At 36.1% G+C, this 25,865-nt stretch overlaps 1 protein-coding gene across 2 annotated transcripts in view; it reads left to right on the forward strand.

Moving 5' to 3' along the window:
- Positions 1-25,865, forward strand: part of LOC149802063 (46 kDa FK506-binding nuclear protein-like) — a 69,443-nt gene that overhangs the window by 16,853 nt on the left and 26,725 nt on the right. For both annotated transcript variants that reach the window (XM_089956466.1, XM_089956467.1), the window contains exons 4-7: positions 700-837; positions 11,438-11,497; positions 20,941-21,008; positions 23,740-23,805. In XM_089956466.1, coding sequence (XP_089812592.1) covers positions 700-837; positions 11,438-11,497; positions 20,941-21,008; positions 23,740-23,805 — 332 coding nt within the window. The remainder of the gene's footprint in view (positions 1-699; positions 838-11,437; positions 11,498-20,940; positions 21,009-23,739; positions 23,806-25,865) is intronic.

The raw sequence follows: 25,865 nt of genomic DNA on the forward strand, positions 1-25,865 counted from the left end.
ACAGAAATTATTTGATTTATAAATAAAGATGAAAATCTTTTCTTTCATTTGAGCAAAAAATGTACAGAGAATGCATTGCAGATACCCAGAGAAGACTTGCTGGCTTTATTGTTAATAGTTCAGTAATAATAATATTAAGACTAATCAGTTTCCTTTCAAAACTAAGCTAGATTCATTTTGGCACAAAACTTGGTACTTCTTTAACAAATTGGTGAAATTATTGTAAAATCTTGTGAGCCACTTTACAGTCGTATTATATCCAATTCATACATGACCTTTTCCCCAAAATAATTAACTTTTTACCCATTAGTTTTCTTACCTTGAAGAAAAAATTTATTTTTTCATGAACAAACAAATGTACAAATTTTCAGGAACCATGCCCATATTATGTTTTATTAAAATTCATATGCGATCTCTTCACCAGAATTATAATAAACTTTTCATACATTATTTCGAGTTCCTGACTCTCAGAAATGTGTGAAGATCAGGTTGGGACTCTACATTTTTTCAAACGTTCTATAAACACCTCATTTAGACTCCATACTAGACCTGCAGTACCAAATTCCTAAGAAATACCATGGATGTATTGCATTTAATGGTGTTGGGTTTGTCTTGGACTATTATGATCTATCTGATGTGCTCCATCGGACTAATTAATTGTTAGATTGATTAATTGATCTTGGTTTATTAAATTTGCAGGGGTGGTTCATCTGACAGGTTACCTGCTGGAAGATCACATGGATGAAGGTCAAGAAGACTTTACTTTGGGTACAGATGAGGAGGAGATGTCAGATGAGGAGGAGATGTCAGATGAGTACAACGAAGACTCAGATGAAGGTATGGAGTCACCAAACCCGGAATATTGAATGGCACAGTGGAAGTATCCCCTTAGACTCCTTAATTATTAATTCCAAGCTTGTATCAGCCACATTTGGGTTTGACAGGGTAAATAAAATAGCCCGTTTCAAGCTGTCAGTGATTTACTCTTCCTTGTCAAAATCATGTGGCCTTCCAAGTGGATGCATGGTCCTGCCAACTAGCAGGTCTCTGTAATGCATCCTAATTGGACAGTGTCCCATATTTGTGCTTGCCATTTTGAGCAGCTTTTTAAGATAAAAGCAACCAAATGTGCAATTGAGAAAGCATTTGTCAGTTAGCACCATTCAGTGCTTTAGTGAGTTTAAATACATCAATGCTAAGACCACAGAACTAGGCAGGCTACCATGTCAGGTACCACTGCAAACAAAATAGACATGATCTGCAGTCCATTAGTGCGCTGGCAGATCAGAGTCAGTGTTGTTTGTTCAGCTGTGTACTCCTAACAGTCTGCATAGACTCAGATTTGCCAGCAGGTCTGGGTATGTGCTGTTAGCAGTTGGGCTCAACTTACTGGCGAATGTGTATGGATATTGGATATCAGATTTTACATGTATCAGTCTCTCAAGATGATGCTGTTTAATTTATAGGCAGTATGATGGTTATTAGACTGAAAGAAATAGGTTGTTATCATCACAGAATGAAAAGTGTTATAATGAGAAAATAACCATGATGGGGTAATTGTTGTGCAGAATCTGATGAACTAATGAGTTGGATCTCAAAGATCAGTATCTGATGCAAAAACTAGACTACCAGAGAGAATCAACTGTATTTAAAACAAAATCCAGCATAGAATGTTACCTTCTTCTAAACATGATGTAGTAATAGTACTAGCAGTAGTGGTAATCTGGAACACTTTGAAAAATGGATATAAGTAAATGCATATTTAGAGCAGAATGGTAAAGAGATATTTAAAATCCATGGTGTGATACACATGTAGGAGGATTAACACTAATCAATATGCCAGCAGACAAATGTGACTATAAATGGATTTCCTTTTAGACAGGACCACATTATCAGCATTAGAATAGACCCATGGTTTCATTCACAACAGTTGTCAAGACGAGAGATCCTGATGGTCAACACAAAGACATCATGTGGTGTAAATGATGTGGGACCTTAAAATTGTACAGTTACCAGCACCAGTTACAGCAAGATCTCTTGCCTACTTGGTAACCACAGAATTTGTACAGCGTATTCACATCTCCACTGAAGTGCGCTAAAACTAAATTTGTTAAACAAAGCTGTACAAGTGATCCTGGAATTTTACAGGTCCACGTCTATACCATCAGCTTTATCGGCTTTTTTTTTTTTTGATAAACAATAGAGGTTTATGATTCCTCAATTACCTATTCCTGATGGGGCCCATTGTGTCTGAGTGGTCTATGAACTCACCTTTACTGATTACTACCAACTCAACTCTGTCAAAGTGGTTTTGGGTCTTGGGCTCAGCCAATGTGGATGTGTAAAAGCTTGCCAGTAGCTTTCTGGAAGTTGGTGATTGTTACTGGGTTTTCCTCCACTGGTTATACTGGCCCTCCGGTATAGCCTATGTTATGCTGAAAAATGGCATTAAAACCACAACAACCAACCAGCAACCTATTCCTGCCTTTTTGCACAAAGAACAGTCTGGCTTCCTCAAAGAACATTCATGTCAAATAACTCTCACAAATTTAACTAATCTGTGGCTCAAACAATTAATGATGGCAACCAAGCTGGCATATTGTTTCTCAAATTTAGGATAGCTTTTGTACTGGTTTCTTATGGTATTTTCCTAGACTGCAATGTTACAGATTTCATGACCTTACAAAAAAATTTACTGCTCTTGTGGCCTAGTGGTTAGAGCATCCGCCTTGGATGTGGGAAGTCGTGGGTTCGATCCCCAGCCAAGTCATACCAAAGACTTACAAAAAATGGTACTAACAGCTTCCTCACTTGGCGCTCAGCATTACGAGGTTAGTGTTAGGACTGGTCAGCCTGGTGTCAGGATAATGTGGGTGGGACATCATGCTACATATCTGCAACATGATGCCCCAGTGCTAGACATCGCTATAAACTGCCACACTGCAGACATCATAGCGATATGACTGAAAAATGTTTAAAGCTACGTTAAAAATTCAAATCACACATACACGCACAAAATTGTTTCAGTTGATATTTGTGTGATAGGAAGCCAAAGGTCGTTGTCCTTTTGCAAGGTGTTCCTTATGGTTCTGTTTTGGGTCCAATTTTTCTTTTATTTATCACTAAATTTTCTTTCTCAACTGGACATACAAATACATGTTTGATAGAAAACTTTTGGTGACATGCTTTGTTCCTAGTGATAGAAAACGTTTGGTGACAAGCTTTGATCCTAGTGATAGAAAACTTTTGGTGACAATGTTTTGTTCCTAGTGATAGAAAACTTTTGGTGACAAGCTTTGATCCTAGTGATAGAAAACTTTTGGTGACAAGCTTTGATCCTAGTGATAGAAAACTTTTGGTGACAAGCTTTGATCCTAGTGATAGAAAACTTTTGGTGACAAGCTTTGATCCTAGTGATAGAAAACTTTTGGTGACAAGCTTTGATCCTAGTGATAGAAAACGTTTGGCTACTAGTAATGAGAGCTTGTTATTTGTTACATGCAAAAGTAACATTTGGAGACTAGTGTTAATGTTGGTCATAACAGCTTTGGTGGCTAGCATACCTCAGCTACACTGAGATGTGGTAGCTAGCACACCTTAATTACACTGAAACGTGGTGGCTAGCACACCTCAATTACACTGAGACATGGTGGCTAAGCACACCTCAATTACACTGAAACATGGTGGCTAGCACACCTCATTGACACTGACATGTGGTGGCTAGCACACCCCAATTACACTGAGCTGTGCCCCAGCCCAATGATTGCCATCCAAGCAGGCATGTAGTTGTTTGGTTTGTTTCAGTTGCTCTTGAGGTATATGGGTCCACAGTCACATCGATTATTCCATAAACTGATGTGCATGCATGTTAAAGAAAATATACAAAGGTTTGATATTAGAGGACTTTTCTGTCATGTTCCCTTCATAGCCACTTGATGGCATGGCTGCTGACCATTTGTACATGCTTAGTTTGGTCTTGCCAACATGGATAAGGTAGAAGTTCACATCCACTGGAAATAGGAAAAGTCTGGTTTGTCAGAGTCCATCTCACCATGAAGTCATAGTCACCTTATGATGTACATGATGCAGTCATTTTGTCTGAAAAGCTGTCATTCTAGAGTTTCACATCATACTCCCAAAACAAATGCACATGTGTGCAGATCTCAGTCTTGGCACATGGCTGCAGGCTTGTTTGAATTAGTTGCCAAAAGTTTTATGTGACTAGTAGGCCATGGCTTGGAAGGTTGAAAGTGGAAAATGCACCAGCACCAATCACCTTACCTAGCACGACCCCATACCAAATAAATGTCTCTCACCAGGTTACAGTCAACCCACCTCATGGAGAAGGTGCTATGGGGACAAGCTGCAGCCTTGTGAAGGAACATCGCTTTGGTGGGCAATCACGTACCACAGCACACTACTCAGGACGACTGCCAAGCCACAAGTGGCATTGCTACAATCTCCATGAGAGATTTGTCCTTCTACTGCCTCGTTGAATGTAAGAGTGGCATGTACACCTAGGTCTCATTATTGACCTTGAACTTGGCATGCAGCTTGACCTTTTACTCACTGTGCTGATTGATGAAGAGTCAGAACTCTTCTTATGAGATGGCATTGTCATGGTGACTGAGGTTCAGTATTGTGCTGAGATATGTCTTGTCGAGGGGGGGGGGCTCTGCCACAGAGGCGCATGATGGTGACATAGTGGCCATCCTTGGCAAGCAGCAAGTAGTTTTGGGAGAAGCCAAGCCTATGAGGCCTCCATCGACAGCAGGACATTGCATGTTTCTGGTACAACTTGGTGTACACTTTCATAAGACTGCTGACGATCACCTTTGATTCACGACCTTGACTGACCAGAGACAGCCTGCCAGCTGGCATCACACTCCTTCATTTCTGTCCATGTTGGATCAACCTATTTTTGCAGAACAAATGTATGATCAAAGTTTCAGATGGGCATTGGATTTTATTTACCAAGCTCCCTCTCCTTTTGTGTTCTCCTTTTATGATGGATGTTCCAAGACAAAATTATTTAGGAGATCTGGTCATTACTCGCACTTCCTAGTACTGAAAATAATACAGAAACTGGAGTGGGTTTTATGCTTTGCATACTCTGAAGCCTCAAAAAATAGTTGCTGTTTTGAACATTTCAGCCCTTGAGTTGGAGCGTCCTATAAAATGCTTTGTTTTTTAACGTAACAGTTGGGATATAAAAGAAGCTGTTGGCTGGCATGCGCTATCAGTCTTCTCAAGTTTTATCTCCGGGATTTAGCTTTGCAGAAACAAGATTTGAATCTGTTGGGTCCAATGGCAGCTGCCACAAAGACTGCCAGACCCAGTTGATGTCAGCACGACTTTCTCGCTTCCAGTAGTTTAGCACTTTTGTTGGATTCACCCACAAACCTTTATCAGGGCTATTCCAGAAATAATGGTATTGTGTGTGTGGGGGGGTGGGGTTAGGGGGCACTTTGTATTTTCACTCACCAAGCATAAAATATAATTAATAACACCCTTACCTTCTTGGATGAAATATATATATATATTTCTTCAAGCACCACCATGCATAAAATTTGTTGGCATAAATTCAGCCAAGCAGGAATGCATATTAAGATAAAGGACAGTACTCGAGAGTTTAATTTCATGGTAATACATTTTAGCCCCTACCCACCCCACATAAATGTCCAAATGTCTAACATAGGATGGGAAAGATCAGAGGGAACTTGGAGTAGGTCATATGTGCAAGTTTTTTTCATGGTGTTCTTTTATGCTGGTTTGGTTCGATATCATTTGCAATATTTGCCAAAATTCACAACAGGCATTAATTAAAAATAATTTTTGATCTTATCATGCATATATTTTATAATAATAATATAATTGTACTGCTGTCTGACCTCCCACACATTCAGTTCTGGAATAATTCAATATTTTTCTTTTTAGCCAGTTCTAATTATCAGAAATTGCATTACTCATTTGTGCTGCTGTCAAATTAGAAAAACAGGCTCTATTTCCTCGTCTACCTATTCTCCAAATGTCAATGCAAATTGGGACTGTATAAAACTGGAGAAGGCAAATTTTTTGGTAAAATGTGTTCTCCAAGAATGCCTAACCAATCAAATTATGATAAAACTCTCCCAGCAAATGTGAGCATTCTAGACCATGCAATGTTCAGCTTAAAACTGGCATCTATAGGGGAGATAATGGATAAGAGTTTCTTCCCTTATTATTGTATGCAGATAGAAAAAACAAATTTTTAATCTTTTCAGGAAGCTTGCATTCCTCACATTACTGTGATGAAGTAAATATTCTTTGAAAAACATATTTTACTGAAATCTTCATCTTATTTAACTTACAGTTCAGGTTATTGTTAACCTGCTGCTATTATTATTCCTTGGTCTGAACTGCCCAAGAACTGTAAGCTATCTGGACTTTTCTTAGCTATTACCCAGCAAGCCAATATTGTATGCAACATCAATCAATATTGTGATTGGTTTGATTATTACTATTATTTATTCCTTTATTTAAAGCTAGTCAACAGGAGCAACTTTCACATGATAATGTTTAGTTCTTGGCTCTTGATCTTTTGGTTTATAGTGAAATTCTTTATTACCTTTCTCTGCTTTTATTCAGAATTAATAATTTTGTGACAGTATAGCACTGATATCAAATTGAGTAATGACACATTTTTGCAAAATGACCTAAAAGTTTTTACAGAAGTATTCCTAAACTTTTGTGTATACTTGACGATTTTGCTTTAAGTCATATCAAATTTCAGTTGTTAAAGAGATAAAACTATAATTTATATGCATAGTTTTATCTCCACCTTACATAATGTGCTTTAATAGTGTCTATGTTAATGTGTTACATAAACACTTTTTTTAAGATAGAGAGAGATGCAAAAGGATGCAAATGGGTAGGTTTCCCATGGGCATGTGGCCTCTTATTGTGACTTAAACATCATAATTATTCCTTAATTAAATGAGACTTTGGTAGTGCTTTAAATGTAAAAGGTAAATGTCAGTGCTTTTAAGTTAAAGGTAATGGTCAGTACTTTAAATGTTAAAGGTAATTGTCAACGGTTTTAAGTTAAAGGTAATGGTCAGTGCTTTAAATGTTAAAGGTAATTGTCAGTCTTTTAAGTTAAAGGTAATGGTCAGTGCTTTAAATGTTAAAGGTAATTGTCAATGCTTTCAAATTAAAGGTAATGGTCAGTGCTTCAAATGTTAAAGGTAATTGTCAATGCTTTTAAGTTAAAGGTAATGGTCAGTGCTTTAAATGTTAAAGGTAATTGTCAATGCTTTTAAGTTAAAGGTAATGGTCAGTGCTTTAAATGTTAAAGGTAATTGTCAGTCTTTTAAGTTAAGATAATGGTCAGTGCTTTGAAAGTTAAAGGTAATGGTCAGCTTTGAAGGTTAAAAGTAATGGTCAGGGCATTGAAAGTTGAAGGTAATGGTCAGTGCAGTGAAAGTTAAAGATCATGGTTAGTGCATTGAAAGTTAAAGGTAGTGGTTTGGTGCATTGAAAGTTAAAGGTAATGGTCAGTACTTTAAATGTTAAAGGTAATTGTCAGTCTTTTAAGTTAAAGATAATGTCAGTGCTTTAAATGTTAAAGGTAATTGTCAATCTTTTAAGTTAAAGGTAATTGTCAGTGCTTTGAAATTTAAAGGTAATGGTCAGTGCATTTAAAATTAAAGGTAGTGGTTCATTGCTTTGAAAGTTAGAGATATTGGTCAGTACTCGTGCTTTGTTAACCAATCAGGACCTACTGAATGACTTTGAAATCAAATTTTATATTTCCAGAAAGTTTTGTGAAGTTAAATAATTATAAAGTTTGATTTACTCTCTAAGGGCTGTGCAGATGAACTTTTTTAGGCAGTATTTTTTAAAACATTTGAAATGATGGATGAGCATCTAAATATGCACACCCATCCCTTTTGTAAATATAAGAAATTGCTTACAATTGACTTTCATACTTGAAATATAATAATCCCATGAAGAAGCAACATTTACATCTCTTAACTGTCAAATCTTGTCTATGTTATCCATAGATTGATGAATTAAAAACAAACCTGTCCTTGCAAATTGTGCTACTGTCAATTTCTACACAGTACACATGTATCTTTCCCTTGGTGATATTGCTATTTGTGTCTTGAATGGGATGATAGCAACATCTGAGAGCTATAAGGCACTAAATATGCACTGTTAATAAGACATATTACTTAACCCTTTGGTTCTTTATTTACAGACATAACCCACCCTGTTTTTAGGTGTTTGATGCATCTGTCTGGCATATGTTACAATCAGAGGGTCAGTTTTACATGTCAGAGTATGCTTCAAGTGGCCTTTGAACATATGACATAAATAGAGAGCTTAAAAAATCCCCAAAACTGCTGTATCATTAATTTAATTAAAAAAAATAAAAAATGTGACATTACTCATCATTCTTTGGCAAAAGTTTTAAAATTTCCCAAGTAAAGGATGATGATGATGATCATTGGTGGTGGTATGGCTGTTAAAAAGGACATAACAGTTTCGCTATAGAAAAAGTGTTGTTTTTCAGTGGGTACTGTAAACCAGTCACACTAAGGCCTGAATCAGCAGTTTCAATGTCCTTACCAACCAGATTGATCATTCTGCCATTAAACTGTAAAGTACTCTATACCACTGTGTTAGTTTCTTTTATTGTTGTTCCTCTGATATGCATGTACATGGCTTTCTCAAAAATGTACCCATGTTATGCAAGTACAGTGAAACCCTGCTATTACACAATGTTGGGGGTCCACAAAGTGAAATCCTGCTATAACACAATGTTGGGGATCCACAAAGTGAAACTCTATCAATCAATGTTGGGGGTCCACAAAGTGAAACCCTGCTATAACACAATGTTGGGGATCCACAAAGTGAAACTCTATCAAACAATGTTGGGGGTCCACAGAGTGAAACCCTGCTGTAACACAATGTTGGGGATCCACAAAGTGAAACTCTGTCAAACAATGTTAGGGGTCCACAGAGTGATACCCTGCTACAACATAGTGTAGGGGGTCCACAAAGTGAATCCCTGCTATAACACTATGTTGGGGTTCATAAAGTGAAACCCTACTATAACACAATGTTAGGGGTCCACAACGGGGGTGGGGAAGCTTAAAAAAAAAAGCAAAATTTAGCAGATCAGGCACTTTCCATTAGAAAATATATAAAGTGTATAAACATATATATACAAATATTCGTTGTCCACCAGTAGTGTCACTAAACTAGGAATTGCATTGGCTGTTTAGTTGCTATTTACATACTTCATGTGCTTGAACTGGCCTCGATTTTAGGCCAGACAATATATACTTTTTAATGAGGCTACCAAAGGAAATAGGCTACTGTTAGAAAAGAAAACATCACCAAGTTTGGATTATTTAAGCACAAGTAAAACTTGTGTCTTTCTAAAACACTCACAAATTCCAGAACACACAAACAGGGTAACGGATACAATGATTATCATTAGCATAGTCAGTATACAAAATTAAACTGGAATTTAAGTAAAATTTAAATTAAAATTAAATATTTTTAGCAAATGGGACAGAGATGGGGATAACAATCGTTCTGAATTTTGTGCGAGCTTTTTCTGTTTTAGCAGTCCTGACAAAGTTTTATGTTTAAGTGAAAAATTTTCACACATCTTTGCAACATGCCCCACCTTCAGTTTCCTTAATGGACAGATATTTAGTTTCAGGACTTTGTAAATTGAATTTGTGTTTTATGTTGCTGTTGGTAGCCATCTTAAGCACAAATAAATTGCTTTTTTTGTTTGGTCCTGAGTGGTCTGAAGCACTCACTGTTCCAGATCACTCTGTCTCACTTCTGTCTGCATGTGTTCAAGTCTCGGGCTCAGCTAATTGTACACAAGAAAGCTTGCCTGTAGCTTCTCATGGGTCATTGGTTCTTCTTGGGGTTTACCCGTGTTCTCCCTTCACCAGTTATACTGGCTTTCTTGAATAGCTTATCCTGTGCCGAAAATGGCATTAAACACCATGACAACAACTTTTTCACATCAACCAGTTTTTTTATAATTGATGAGCAGATGTTCACAAATGGTGACTTTATTTTTAAGTTGGTAGCGATTCAGTGACCAATAAATTAAATGTGCTTGAAGCTTTGTTGGAGCTTGTGTTGGTAACTATGATTTTGCAACACTGCAATGCAACAAAGGGAGTACACTGTAGCATGTTTGATTAAAATAAATCCCTTTTCCAGTGTTCAGCAACAATACATGTAAGTTGAATGTCACAGTGACAAGTGGCCAGTAAGTTTTTGAATGATTTGAAGCTGATGTCTGCATTTGTGACTCAAAAATGGATCAATTCAGATTTTAAGCGTACATGTATAGCCATATGAAGACTTCATAGTGTACATGAAAAGCATTTTGTTGGGTTATATAATTTATATTTATGGAATTAACTACGGTAAGATAAAGGTAGGGGTTACATATGTGTGGCAGTGACCAAAACTGATCCTGACAATTCAGGTGATCCGCTTGTTTCAACAAAGACATTATTTGCTGCATGGGTGTGTATATGATTGATTGAGCAGGCATTTGTGTTCTGTTGTTTCCTTTAAATTAGTAGATAAATGAATTTTGTTATACATTACACTGTGAAACTTTTTTCTAGGTCTGTTTGTTGGCTGTTTACCTAGAATTGGGCAGTGATTGTGTGCTGGATGCATTGAAGACAAACACAAAGACTTAATATTTTTATTGTTGATCGTGGTTCAGTAATAATTAGATTAACAATTGTCAAGTTATTAAGGTGCTAACAGCTTTCAGCAATAAGTAATAAAAAGCGATACAGCACATCTTACCAAATTATTAAATCAAAAACATTTGTTTTGGTTCTAAGGTTTTGTAGTACTTAAAGAAATTAGTGAAGTTATTGCAGAATTTCAGGAGCCATGTAACACCTGTGTTATATACAAATACATGCTATAATGATACATGTTATAGTGGGTTTTCAAGAGTGTCTAATGCAAAATGTGCCACTTTCTTGTTTTATCTTGTTGTTATATGGCTTAGCACCATTTTTTAACACAAGATAGGCTTTACGTGGCAGTCAGTATAAATGGTGGAGGAAGAACATGTGAAAACCCTAGAAAGAACCAATGACCCATGAGAAGCTACTGGCAAGCTTTCTTATGTACCCACAAAGGCCGAGCCCAATACTCAAACCCATGCAGACATAGGCGAGATGGCAGTGATCCGTAACAGTGAGCGCTTTAGACCACTTGGCCACATGTGGCCCCCATATGTTTATGTATGATTTGTCAGGGTCATTTTTTTAGTAAGAGATGATTCAATTCTTGCATATGTAATCATGTATATTTATAGAAAATGATATTTTATAATTCTTAAATATTTTTCGATAATGCACTGGAACTGTTCGCTCTTTTCTTTCAGCCCCAGAGTTGGTAAATGTCAAGAAGAAGAAATCATTGAAGAAATTGGAACTCACACCAGGTATGCATATAACTGCAATTAAAATAGATTTTACTGCAGCTATTACCTACTTTGTCAAAAGTGCAGAATCAGTTTTCAATACAGACAATAATAAGAAAACATTTGGGTTCTGTAGCATCTCTACATGTTTTCTCCCTCTTTCCTCCATTATGAAATGAAATGGTAAGTATTTTCTAAGGGCCATTTTGCCTGGGTAAAATGATTTATTTTTTTAAATCAGGAGTACAGATAAATAAATTTGATGTTATTTTTCTGGAAGAAAGTTTGAAATTTTCCAGACAGTATTTTTTTGGGAATAGACGTTTCTTCATCAGATATGTTACCTGATAATAGTATTAATAGATATGTTACCTGAGTATTAAGAGTACACTATGACCTCATAAATCCAGCCCTGGAAGTCAGATGAGAGTGATTGCCCCTTAGAATAATCTGCACCAAATCCTGACCATGCACCAGGCACTACTATTTTCGTTCTTTTCGTTCTTACAAAATCAGTATTCAACTTGTGCCTTTTATCTATCATTTTAGTGATTATGTGGAGTTTCTCAGACAGGAATCCAACAATTCTCAACCACATTTTTGATATCTGTCAAGAATCCAACAATTCTCGACCACATTTTTGAATTCTGTCAAACAATTATATATATATATATATATATATATACACACACACACTTTTTGTGATCTCTTCACAGAAAGTTTACTGAAACACTTGATTGATTTGTTTGTATATTTGTATTGTATGGGGTGCAATTCAAGTAATTTATGGCATACATGTTTACAATAGCCTGACAAGGCATAGATGATCTGACAAAGCAGACGTGACCTGACAAGGCATGGCTGGTCTGACAAGGCATGGGTGACCATTATTACTGCCTGCTTTGAACAATGAGAGAACGGGGAATGTTTGATCATGGGTGTGGACTCAATTTGTCTGGACAGCACCACTCACCTTTATTGATACTTTACTCACTGTTTTCACAGTCTATTAATATTTTCACAGCAGTGCAGTGGGCCAGGACTGACATGGTATGGTAGCCTGTCTGGACCAGAACTCCAGATAAGAACAAAATAAATTGGGTATTTTACTACATGGGGTTTAATGAGAATCATGGGCACATCAGCCTCAATCCTTGCCCTCAGTCTCGGGTTTAATGAGAATCATGGGCACATCAGCCCCAGTTCTTGCCCTCAGTCTCTGGGGTTTAATGAGAATCATGGGCACATCAGCCCCAATCCTTGCCCTCAGTCTCTGGGGTTTAATGAGAATCATGGGCACATCAGCCCAAATCCTTGCCCTCAGTCTCTGGGGTTTAATGAGAATCATGGGCACATCAGCCCAAATCCTTGCCTTCACAGTCCCTGGGGTTTAATGAGAATTATGAACATTGTCACTCCTCTTAATGCATCTCCATGTTTTTGAAATCAGACTGCCTGGTTGACATTTTGTAAAGCACCAATCCAGTCAATTTTATACCAATATATACAATTGCTTTTTTGTTGGGTTTTTTATCCCTTGACAACAAGGACAATGCCATGCTCATACCATCATTTTATTCAGCTGGGAATGGAAGTTTAAACCCACTTGAATCGAGTCTGCCATTCTCAGGAAAGTGCCTTAGAGTTATCTTAATGTTGTCTACCATTTGCTCTAATAATATAATTTCAGCCTGGGAATTTCTGTGTCTCATGGGTGACCTCATTATGATAATGAATCCTCTTCTTTTGGGCCACTTTTTCATGAGACCTCTGCAGATGATCTTTTTTGTTTCACAGACAGTTCGATAGCGGTATCTTTTTTATGGAGGTATGAAAACCAGTCTAGCATAACAAGAGGCCAGCATGGTGGTGTTAAAGCATAGCCACTTAGGGGATGGGCTAGTAAATCGAGTTATACCTGCATGAAATTGATATGAAATTTTTTTAATTTCTCAGAAATTGCGAGTATTAAAATCGTTAATCTTCTGAAAGACGATAACTAATGCGTTGATGAAATTTGAGCTGGTACTAGCGATTTTGATTGTTAGTGTGCACTCGGACACAGAATCTCACAACCGTCAGTTTCAGATATTGTAGAAAAAAACATTAAATGGAAGTCGTATACTGGTTGTAATAAAAATACAAAAACGAAAGAGCACAAAAGTCTATATTTATTCCAAGACCAACTTCCGGTGTTTTGTTGTATCACGTGACTACCACGTTGACATGTGATATCTCACACAGGGAGCATACAAAGCATTGAACCAGACTACTCTGCTTGATGACTCAGACTGGCCAAGTTTCTTGTAGTTGTTCTCGAAATAAATATGTTGAGAATTATATGTTCTTTCTGGTTTTTACAAAAGGTATCTGACTTTCATTTGATATAATTTAAAATTTTGTACAACAACATTCAAAAGGAGTTTGTTGTTGATATCACGTGACTATTGGACTTCTGATGTTGTTTGAGATTTGTGAAGTCATGTAACTATTAACGCAAATGGCGAGTACTGGATCAGGTTTCATCTTTGCTGAGCTCCGTCTAGTCTGTCAGCGGAGTAAAGAAATAACGATTATAATACTTGCCATTTTTGAGAAAATAAATAATTTTACTATCGATTTCATGCAGGAATGAGTCGGTATAACAGTTTACGTTTGCTAGGCCCGCTGGTAAGCTATTTTACAGTGGCAGCAGATTCCACATTTTTTATATGTAATGGCTCTGAACCCACACTCCATCCTAAATGTCCTAATGTGAAAAATGGGGTTGTAATACTTGGAGGAAACCCAGATTAGAAAAATTTCGAATACCTTGAAACATTGGTTTCAGATCTTAAATATAACACAGTAGAAATGGGAAATTGTCGTCCCTTTTATTATATTTTAAGAAACATTATAGCCTTTGTATCAATACAGGTTTTGGGACTGGTTTATTGAACTACAAGAAGACAAGTTGATTTTACAGAAAATTTAGTTATTGTTTATACAACAATATACAGTTTTTAAGGTCTTTTGTCAAAATTTAAATCAACCCTTTTGTAAATATATTTAAATGATGGAATTTGTAACCAAATCGTCCAAAGGAGTTTAGCTTGGTTGAAAAATCTTGTCTGATATTTTATTGGAACACGTGATCATCTTTTCTGACATATATGATTTGGAGTCTTGAAAGAGAAATGTCCTTAGATTTGGAAAATGCATGTTTTATTATCCAACATGTTCTCTAATTCCATTCAGTAATTGTCATATGTTAACCTTGAAAAAATTAATTTCATCCTGGAAAAGACCTGGAAATTTATATTTAGATAAGTGGGGTAACCATGTACCTTTCTGTATCTTTCAGCAGTTTTTCAATGTAATCACTACCTCTATTGGATTTGCAAAATGGGCCCCAGATTGGTCTTAAGTACTAACTGTTACAGATCACTGCCATCGCACCTCTGTCTACATGGGTTCGAGTCTTGGGCTCAGTCGGTGTGGTAACATGAGAAAGCTTGCCAGTAGCTTCCTGTGGGTCGGTGGTTCTTTCTGGGGTTCTCCAGGTTCTTCCTCTGCTGGTTATACTGGCCGCCATGTATAGCCTATCTTGTGCTGAAAAACGGCCGCATTGTAATTCCTAACTTGTGATGAAAATGGCATTAAACTCCATAACAACATCTGTATTTGCAGGAGGACCTTTTTCTTTAAGCTGTATCAGGGCATATCTGTTTGATAACTCTAGCTCATACCTCTTGTGGAATTTGAAGATGTGTCAGGATATATATGTTTGATAACTCTAGCCCATTCCTTTCATGGGATTTGAAGCTGTGTCAGGGCATATATGTTTGATAACTCTAGCCCATTCCTTTCATGAGATTTGAAGCTGTTTCAGGGCTTATCTGTTTGATAACTCTAGCCCATTCCTTTCATGGGATTTGAAGCTGTGTCAAGGCATATCTGTTTGATAACTCTAGCCCATACCTTTCATGGGATTTGAAGCTGTGTCAGGGGATATCTGTTTGATAACTCTACCCCATACCTCTCATGGGATTTGAAGCTGTGTCAAGGGATATCTGTTTGATAATTCTATCCCATACCTCTCATGGGATTTGAAGCTGTGTCAAGGGATATGTTTGATATCTCTAACCCATACCTCTCTTGGGATTTGAAGCAGCGTCAAGGGATATCTGTTTGATAACTCTAGCCCATGCCTATCATGGGATTTGAAGCTGTGTCAAGGCATATCTGTTTGATAACTCTAGCCCATACCTCTCATGGGATTTGAAGCTGTGTCAAGGGATATTGTTATGTATATTTGATTTAATTGTATCTAATTTAATTGCTTGTAAGTTTTAAAATCTTTTTATTTTTTTTAAATTCATTATATATCAAAATAATGTAGTTCTTTTTGCTAGGAACTCTTACTTTTTCCAGAAAATAGTTTGACCATGACTGTTCATTTTAACACTAAATATTGACCTTGATTCAAAATTAGTAGCAGCCACGGAAATAGGTTCTATTTTTATTTTAAAATGATTGGTTGTTGTCGAGGTCATGATGAGTCTACGTGATTTAAGATGTAAACAATTTTTTAATTTTATTTCTTAGAGTAAAATGATTGGTTTTGTCAGGGTCATATTTAGGCATATGTGATACCCCCTTTTCGATTTCTCAACTTGGGGATTTTCGAAACTGCATTTTAGAATATGATATAACCTTTGTTTTGTAGAAATATTCTCAGATGGGCTCTTACACTGGAAAGTGTCTGTTGTGTCATTTGCAGTTATTTCAAATTATTTGGATTCAAAAGGATTAATTCTTTTTTGGGGGAGATATACTTGTGCTCATACAAAATTCTTGACAAAGACAGCTCTTATAAAAACTAATTCAGATTTCCAAAACCAGAGTGAAATTCCTTGTTTCTACAAGGAACTGTAGACTTCATATTACATGTTACAGCATATGTCATTGTCTACCATCTTGGAATCTTTGTCGGGACTTGAACTTGAAATCATTATAACATTTTATTATTAGGACTTCTAAAATTTTATTTTTGGATTTGATTTTTAAAACCATAAGTTTACATTTTTTCATTTTTGCAGAATTTTTTCAGGGAAATAAACTATTATATTTTACAGAGCTTGTTGTTTTCACTCTTTCTTGTGTTACTGTTTATTCGAGCCTAAACACTTAACATAAGAATATCTTTTTGATAACTCGATCCCATATCTTGCATGAGATTTAAAGCTGCTTTGCCTACTTAGGGGCTTAGATATTGGGCCTTATCTGGTAAGGGGATGTGACTTTCTCCACTGCTTACCTATTTACATTAGTATATTAGATATTGGACTTTATCTGGTATGGGGATGTGACTTTCTCCACTGCTTACCTATTTACAGTTAGTATATTTGAAAAAGAAAAAAATTGGAAGCAATAAATGTTTCTAAGCAATACTTACCAACCAGACAGTTTGCACACCTGCTTCAATAGCTACAGATGTATGGACAGAATTTGGCACCTTTTTTATCTATCCAAGGTGAGATCACTCTTGTCGACTTCCACCTAGGTGGGCAGAAAACTTTCAGCACATTTGTTGCTAAATACAAGCTTGGAATTGTAGGATATTGGTTGTATTTCTATTGTTTTATGATCAGGTAAGTCTTTTTTAAAAAAATACTTCTCCAGATATTAGTTTTTATTTAATGGGCTAAAATCGACTTAAAAGTAGTTAAGGATTACCAGAAATGCTTGTTTTGCAATGCATTTCATTTTGAACATATCTAAGATTCCTGTATAATTCAAATCAGTCATTAATTCATTTTTGAGACAATATCCAGAATAAAAAAGTATATTCTTTAGAGAGTCAGAATTAGGTGTGAAGTGATTAGCTGATGTTGAGATTCAAAGAATTTATTTCAGCTGTTAAAAACCTTATAAAATGAATTTTAAATATGTCGGCATTCTACCAGTATTGATGCCAATGACATCATGTGGGAAAGGTCTATGTCTGCTCAACTGTATTTAGAGCGACATGGGTTCATTGTGTCATTTATACATATAGTTTAAATGTAGTCAATAATAACCATTTTTATTACAGGTTGAACTTGAAGTAATATTTGTTTTGTGAACGGTTGTTTCGCAATTGCTATGTTCTAAATAATGCTCTCTTTTTCTTTATTTTTTGAAGGTTACTTTATTTAGTAGCAGATTTTATTTTGTACATTAGATCACTTAAGTGTTTTTTATTCTTTGAGGGCTTCAGGGAATAGAGTGTTACTGTGTTTCACAGGAACAAAGTATTATTATTATTTATATTATTATTATTATTATTATTACATAAAGTAAACCTTGTCTCCTAGTATGCATGTTTCAAACGTCACGTGTTGCCTGGTCCAGAAATGGGTCATATATTTTACATCAAGGATGGATATTGATGCATATACAATCATGACTTTATCTATTGTAAAGTCACATGGAATCTTAAGTAACTTTAACAGGCATGGAAGGGGAGGTAACTCATAAATGGTACACCAAGGCATAGCAGCTTTGATACAAGATATCATTATGAGTAGTGGCAATTTACACCCAGCGGATACGTTTTTCGCAGATGGTGAAAAATTTAGCATTTTCTTGTTGAACATTTTTGATTACCTTTGCTTAAGTCTGTTTCTTTTAATAGGCTTCTTCAAGATTTTACCTAATGAAATAAAAATGAAAAGCACCCAAAACTTGGGTTTAGCTTTAAAAGAGCTTATGGGATGGCCTGTTGTTCATCATCCAATATATGTCCATCTGGTAGCAGAAGTTTGTTATCTCTACTGTCCCAAAATTATTTGGGTCACTGCCATGATTTGCACATACATTCACTCCAGGTACTCAATGAAAATGGTGCTGCTCAGACATCCAAGATGGCCACCACAACAGCCATCTTGAAAATCTTGTTATCACTACTCATAAATAGATCTTCACTGAAAGATGTCTTAATGAGGTCTAGTTGGTCCTAATGAAAATGGTGTCAATATAACACCCAAACTGACTACCATGTCAGTTGGTCCAAATGAAAATGGTGTCAGTATAACACCCAGACTGACTACCATGTCAGTTGGTCCTAATGAAAATGGTGTTGATATGACACCCAACCTGACTACCATGTCAGTTGGTCCTAATGAAAATGGTGTTGATATAACACCCAACCTGACTACCATGTCAGTTGGTCCAAATGAAAATGGTGTCAGTATAACACCCAACCTGACTACCATGTCGGTTGGTCCTAATGAAAATGGTGTTGATATGACACCCAACCTGACTACCATGTCAGTTGGTCCTAATGAAAATGGTGTTGATATAACACCCAACCTGACTACCATGTCAGTTGGTCCAAATGAAAATGGTGTCAGTATAACACCCAACCTGACTACCATGTCGGTTGGTCCTAATGAAAATGGTGTTGATATGACACCCAACCTGACTACCATGTCAGTTGGTCCTAATGAAAATGGTGTTGATATGACACCCAACCTGACTACCATGTCAGTTGGTCCTAATGAAAATGGTGTCGATATGACACCCAACCTGACTACCATGTTAGTTGGTCCTAATGAAAATGGTGTCAATATAACACCCCAACTGACTACCATGTCAGTTGGTCCAAATGAAAATGGTGTCAGTATAACACCCAGACTGACTACCATGTCAGTTGGTCCTAATGAAAATGGTGTTGATATGACACCCAACCTGACTACCATGTCAGTTGGTCCTAATGAAAATGGTGTTGATATAACACCCAACCTGACTACCATGTCAGTTGGTCCAAATGAAAATGGTGTCAATATAACACCCAACCTGACTACCATGTCAGTTGGTCCTAATGAAAATGGTGTCAATATAACACCCAACCTGACTACCATGTCGGTTGGTCCTAATGAAAATGGTGTTGATATTATACCCAACCTGACTACCATGTCGGTTGGTCCGAATGAAAATGGTGTTGATATGATACCCAAACTGACTACCATGTCAGTTGGTCCTAATGAAAATGGTGTCGATATGACACCCAACCTGACTACCATGTCAGTTGGTCCTATTGAAAATGGTGTCAGTATAGCACCCAACCTGACTACCATGTCGGTTGGTCCTAATGAAAATGGTGTTGATATGATACCCAACCTGACTACCATGTCAGTTGGTCCTAATGAAAATGGTGTCAATATAACACTCAACCTGACTACCATGTCAGTTGGTCCTAATGAAAATGGTGTTGATATAACACCCAACCTGACTACCATGTCAGTTGGTCCTAATGAAAATGGTGTCAATATAACACCCAACCTGGCTACCATGTCAGCCAGCTGGAAAATCTTTTTGTAGCTTCTCCTCCTGAACAGAAAGTCATATTGACATGGTATTTTCACCAGAAGACTTCTTGTGATGTCTTGTTGGTCCTAAAGGACAAATGGTACTAATGATATGGAAAAATGGGAACCAGCTTGGAAATGGGTGAACATAAAATAGAGTATATATGGGTTTGGCTGACCAGGATTGGTTAATAATGCAAGTTATGTTTTAGGGAAAAGAATCTTTTGAGAGCTTATCCTAGTTGTAAGTGAAAAAAATAGAGACATTGTTTTATTGATGGAATTTCAGTCATTTAACAGTCTTGAGTTTGGAACACTCATTACTAAAATTAGCACCCAACTCTTTGCGGCAGAATTGAAAGCACATGTTTCAAACACATGCATTTTAAGTTTTGGATTTTTAATATCATGGTGTTTGCATAGGTTTACTATGGGAACTGAATAAGTACCGTGAGTCCTAAGTGAACATGACTCCCTTCAGACATCCAGTATGGTCAGCACCACAGCCATCTTGTAAATCTTGCTGTTGCTACTCCTGTCAGAATGAGGTTTTCAGGCAAAGACTTTTTATGATGTCTGAGTCTAGTTGGTCTAATGAAAATGGTACCAGTCTGACATCATATCTGGCGGCCACAAGGAAAATATTAAAAATCTTGTCACTTACACTCCTGAATGGATGGTCATACCAAAATGGGGTTTCAACAAAAGTCTTTTGATGGTGTCTAGTTTGTCCTAAATGAAAATGGTGCTGATCTTACATCTAGTATGGCTGGTTTAAACACTTGGCAGTCTGAAAGAAAACAATTTTTTTTATCTTGGATTCCTGGAAAATTTTTGGGACATAATTTAGAGCACCAATCCCTTCATTTGAGAACTGTGTTAAACAATTGCTGTATATAACAGTTTCGTAGGCATTTACATTCACATGCTTTGGACTTTGTACCTTAACAGTCGCATGTGGAATGGAATAGGTTTGGTTTCTAAGTGAGGTAATTTTTTTAATGGTGTGAAATACAAGTGAAGAAAAAAAATTTGAGGAAGTTATGGTTCTGTATTTATGAGGAGGTGACTGTATAAAACAGGTGATTGGAATGCACTGACATGTGACTATCAAATATGCTTTTTTTTCAGGGTTAAAGAGAAAAGCCACTGATAAAGGCACTCCTAAGAAAAAATTAAAACTGGAAGAAATGGATGAGGTAAAAGCAATTCTTAAAAGTCCTTTATTTAATATGCTTCACTAAAACAAATTGTCTTTGAGTTTGTATGTTATGCATGCAGTAGATCAGTGTGAAATTGCATGGTCAAGGCAAATCACTTGTGCTTTCATCCTGCCTGAGTATAAATTAGCTTGGCTGAGTTAAACTTGTACCACATACTCGTCCCTGAGCCGAGTAGATGCAGATTCAGAGCTTGAGAATAAACATGAGTGCATTTTCTACCCTTAACCATCGATGAAGTTTAGCTTCATGTAGTGTTGTCTGTCTAGAAATGACTTAGCCCTGTTTTTTTACAGTTACATGAAAGCTTGGTACAAAAATGGGTACATATCATGTGCTGTTTCACTCTTAGCCTGAATTTCTTGCTGTGGTGTGCATTTACATTAATATATTTCAGTAATTTAGGAATCATTTCAACACGAAAAAGATTTACTTTCAATTAGTTTTCATACATTTTCAAATCAAACCTCGAAGAAGGTAAGAGAAAAAGAAATGTCAAAATTTGGGTAATTTTAATTTGGTACAGTTGTCCAGGTCACAAGTATTTTCAAGACTGAGGCTTTATTTATACATTGTCATGTCAAAGGGAAGGTGCCCACTTAAACTCAAAATAAGTATTTAGAATGAATCAGTTGAATTCCACCAACTTTCACACAATGCATGTTTTTGTCCTCTATTTATAAAGCAGATAATGTCAGGACAACAGGTATTGGTCAAAATCTAGTAGGGATTATGACCTAGAAATGTTCCAATTCTTTTGACCAATCAGCAGTCTTCCTTTTAGCACCAGTGTGTAGCTCTCTAGAGCGGATTTTTTAAAACCAAAATGGATCATTTAGTATGAAAATTAGTGGAAATTGAGATGGTTGGACTTCTTTCAAATGCAAGCAACCGACTTGTTTCTTGTAAAAAGTAATTACATACTTATATAAATATATCTGATAACATCTCTACTTTATTAACGCTGCACAGTCTGGATTATACTGGTGAATGTAGCAATGATGGAAACGATGAAAATCTAACTTTTGACATCCTCTGAGTTTTTAACATCTCCCATACCTAACTCATAAAAATGTGTACTTGCTCATATGATAGTGAAATTATGACACTAGATTACTGAAATTTTCATGTAAATGTCAATACTTAAGAAATCCAAGGGTATGTTACATCTGTGTAGAACTGCAGTTTCTGCTCTCATATCAAATGTTTATCTATGGAGCCATGACTTTTACCCATTTTAGTATCAAAATTGCATCAGGTACCTGTAGTTCTTTAGTAAAATCATAAGTTTTATGGTGAAGAAGTGTACTGCATTGAGTATAATGAAGACTTTGACAAGTGACTTGCATCTCACTCCTCCCATGGACGAGTGTTTGAGAATTAATTTTCTGATAGCCTATAATCTTCTCAAAAGCAACTTTTTTTGGTGTTTGCAGCAAAGAACTATTTCTTTTGTTTGTATGACTGTGGTTACTTATGACATTCTTATGTTTCCACATGCTTGCAAAATCTTTATCTTTAATACTATAGTATAGGTATACATTTATTTGTAAGGTTTTATCTTCTGAAAACTTTGCCATAGATTATCTTTATTGCTTTAGAATATAACTTTTAATGTACAATATATAGTCAGTATTGTGCTGACATGCTGTTAAACCTTGCACATATGTACAGGCTGATACTAGATGAACAAACTGGTGATTGAATGGATTAAAAACAAATTAATAAAGCAAGAATGTGGTTTTTGTGCCAGTAGAAATGTTAGATGCATATAGTGTTTGGAAGCAAGTGGACTAGTTACAGACATCACTAAATCAGCTAACTTTAAATGTTAGTAAGGGAAATAATGTCGATTGAGTACAAGGTACAGCAGTTTCGTTTTATTTCTGTAAAGAGTTGCAGTTTCATATAGCCTTTAAATCTTTAGCTTTTTATATTGTTTCCTGTCAAAATTTCAGTTTTAATTCTTTGTTCTGAATTCATGAAAAGTTCTATTGTAACCATAAATTTCAATTTGGAGTGGTAAATGAATAGGAGATGCAGTCGTGGTTTGATAGCTTTTGCCTCCTGTACAAGTCTTGACAAAATTGATTTTTGTACAGAACATTGTAAAAAAGCTTGTATATAGGAAATATTCAGCTCTACAGTCATATTGATGTCCGTGTAAGTTGGAAACCTTTGCACTTTTGAAGTGGCTTTGCATTTAACTTGTAAATTCTAAAGATTTAATGTGTACTTGTGCAGAAAAAAGAAAATGAAAACACTAGTTATAAATACTCTATATTGGAAATTTGGATCAATTTTTATATTTAATATATGCAGTCTACTTACCAACAGGGGGCCCCGAGTGGTCTAAAGCGCTGTCTGTTACGGTTCACTGCCATCTCACCTCTGCGTTGGTTTGAGTCTCGGATTCGGCTAATGTGGGTATGTGAGAAAGCTTGCCAGTAGCTTCTTGTGGGTTGGTGGTTCTTTCAGGGGTTTTCCTGGGTTCTTCCTCCACCATTAATACTGGCCGCCATGTATATCCTATCGTGTGCTGAAAAATGGCCTTAAACCCTACAACAACAACAACTTACCAATAGAAAATATTTGGCAAATGAATAATAATGTAATAAAATTGTGACATTTGCATAATTTCACAGAGATTTCAGCATACAGTATGAAAAATGTTTGCCCTTAAACTGTACTTGTTATCTCCTTTCTGAAGGATGAATCGGATGAAGATGACGACTCTGATGAAGATGATGATTTAGATCAAGATGGATTTGCAGACGTAAGTCTTCTTCGGAACTTTTCTTAAGGCTGATCTAAAATGATATCAAATTCTTGATATCATTTCCTAAACTCATTCAGTGTCGTAAATGATGTGCTTAATGATAACAGACTGACATTCATGTCATCTGAATTGAAGTGTAGAATAAATGCTGGCTTTTTTCGAACAATTCAACAGAAAACAAATCTTGTATGATTAATATAATCTTGAATTTGTATTTATTTCCTGTGAAGTTTATTACATTTGGAAAATTAGAAATATTTCGCTGACTAAGGCTCAGTCTGATTAAAATCAGATCTCCACTGTTATACATGAAGAGCTGACAGCAACCACTTTGGGGTCATGTTCTCATGACCTATGTTATCACCATAATTGCTAATTTTATCAGCCAGTCAGATGAAGTCTTGTATATATCTTTGCATTTGGAGACTGAGCAGTGTGGATGAAGAGCATGGATATGTACCGAACAATTTGATTCACTTTCAGATGTTTGAAAGCTGCATTTCCATCAGCTAATTCAAAAGTCACCAGAACATGACCCCTAAGTGGTCATGGTCAGATCTTCACAAAAGACCATGGAGATCTGATTTTATTCAAATTGACTAAGGCTAATACAGATGTCATAAATTTCTGATGGATGAAGAGTCTTGTAACATCCTATATTTGTGGGATAATTTGTTGGCTCTTGTTGGGATGCTATGTGCTTAATTTTCATTTTTGAGTAGTACAGCACATTTTATACTTTCCAAAGATGGTTATCTTAATGAAAAACATACTCGTAAAATTAGGGTGAGGTTTATATTTTATAGCGGCTCCATATGTATATCCATGGTTCTACTTTGTTATTTACAGTGGTATCAGGAATGCATGATTTCATATTTGTTATTTACATTGGTGCATGATTTTGTATTGGATATTTGCAGTGGAGTCTGGAATGCATGATTTCCTACTGCATATACAAGGGGACAATTTCTGTGCAGATTTTTTTGTTCACTATAAGTATATTGATGGTGTTTCTGTTCTTCTGTGGGTTAAAAAATGAATACATGTTGATGACGTAGCTTTATTAGCTCACCTCTACAGAGTTGAAGAGACTTAGTGTCTTGTCCCTGGGACTGGTATCCACTTAGCTAAATGCACGTGCAGCTTCATTGCTATTTAATATTCCTACATGTCCCATTCCCTTGGCAAAAATCTAGAGTAGGTTTCATAGCACTTTACCTCCGGAGATGTACGTATACATTAGTTGCAAAGTTCTTACTAGGTTTGTGTGTTAAGTATAGCCTTTTGGACAAAGTATATACATATTGTTAGACCTGGAATCATTAATCTTGTTGATGGGATGTTTCTTAATAGGTACTACACCTCATCATAAAAGTGTGTCACTGTAACCACATGTTATGCTTCACTTTGTTACATTTGTGCTTGAAATTTTATTTGCCCAAGTTAAAACTAAATGACTATATGCATCACTCTTACAAAAAAAAGTCACTGTACCTACATTTAACATTTTTGGACTGGCTTAGGTCAAGTTTTTGCAATTATCTCATGACTATAGTTTTTTGTGCACCATGTTGCAAGACCTAGATTCTTGAAACTGAAGAGGGGATGCATATTGATGAACCCTCAGACCCATACATTATAGGAGTCAGTGACCTACATTTGTAATATATACTGTAATTTCTAGATTCAAGAAACTGAGGATGCATCATGATGAATAGTACCCCCTCAGTGCAAAAGTAAATTGCATTTGTAACCTATATATTAAATTTCACTGACTTTGGTTAAATTTTTTGGTTTAAATTTATTTCTCAGGCTGTGTTCATGATAGAATCATCAAACTGATGATCATATTCATTGCTATTAGCACTACACCCTTGCAACAAAGATTACCTAAATTTCAGATTTTACTGGCTGAGGTTAAGTTTTATTAGTTAGCTTATGTCTACTTTTTTCATTCCATATACATACTTTTTTGTACATGGAATCATGACACTCTTATACCTGGAAACGTTGAAACTTTGCGAGGGGACACACATTCTTATTACATGCCACATAAT

This window comes from Sinohyriopsis cumingii, chromosome 4 (genome assembly GCF_028554795.1).
Source record: "Sinohyriopsis cumingii isolate HCF-2022 chromosome 4, ASM2855479v2, whole genome shotgun sequence".
Lineage (NCBI taxonomy): Eukaryota > Metazoa > Mollusca > Bivalvia > Unionida > Unionidae > Sinohyriopsis > Sinohyriopsis cumingii.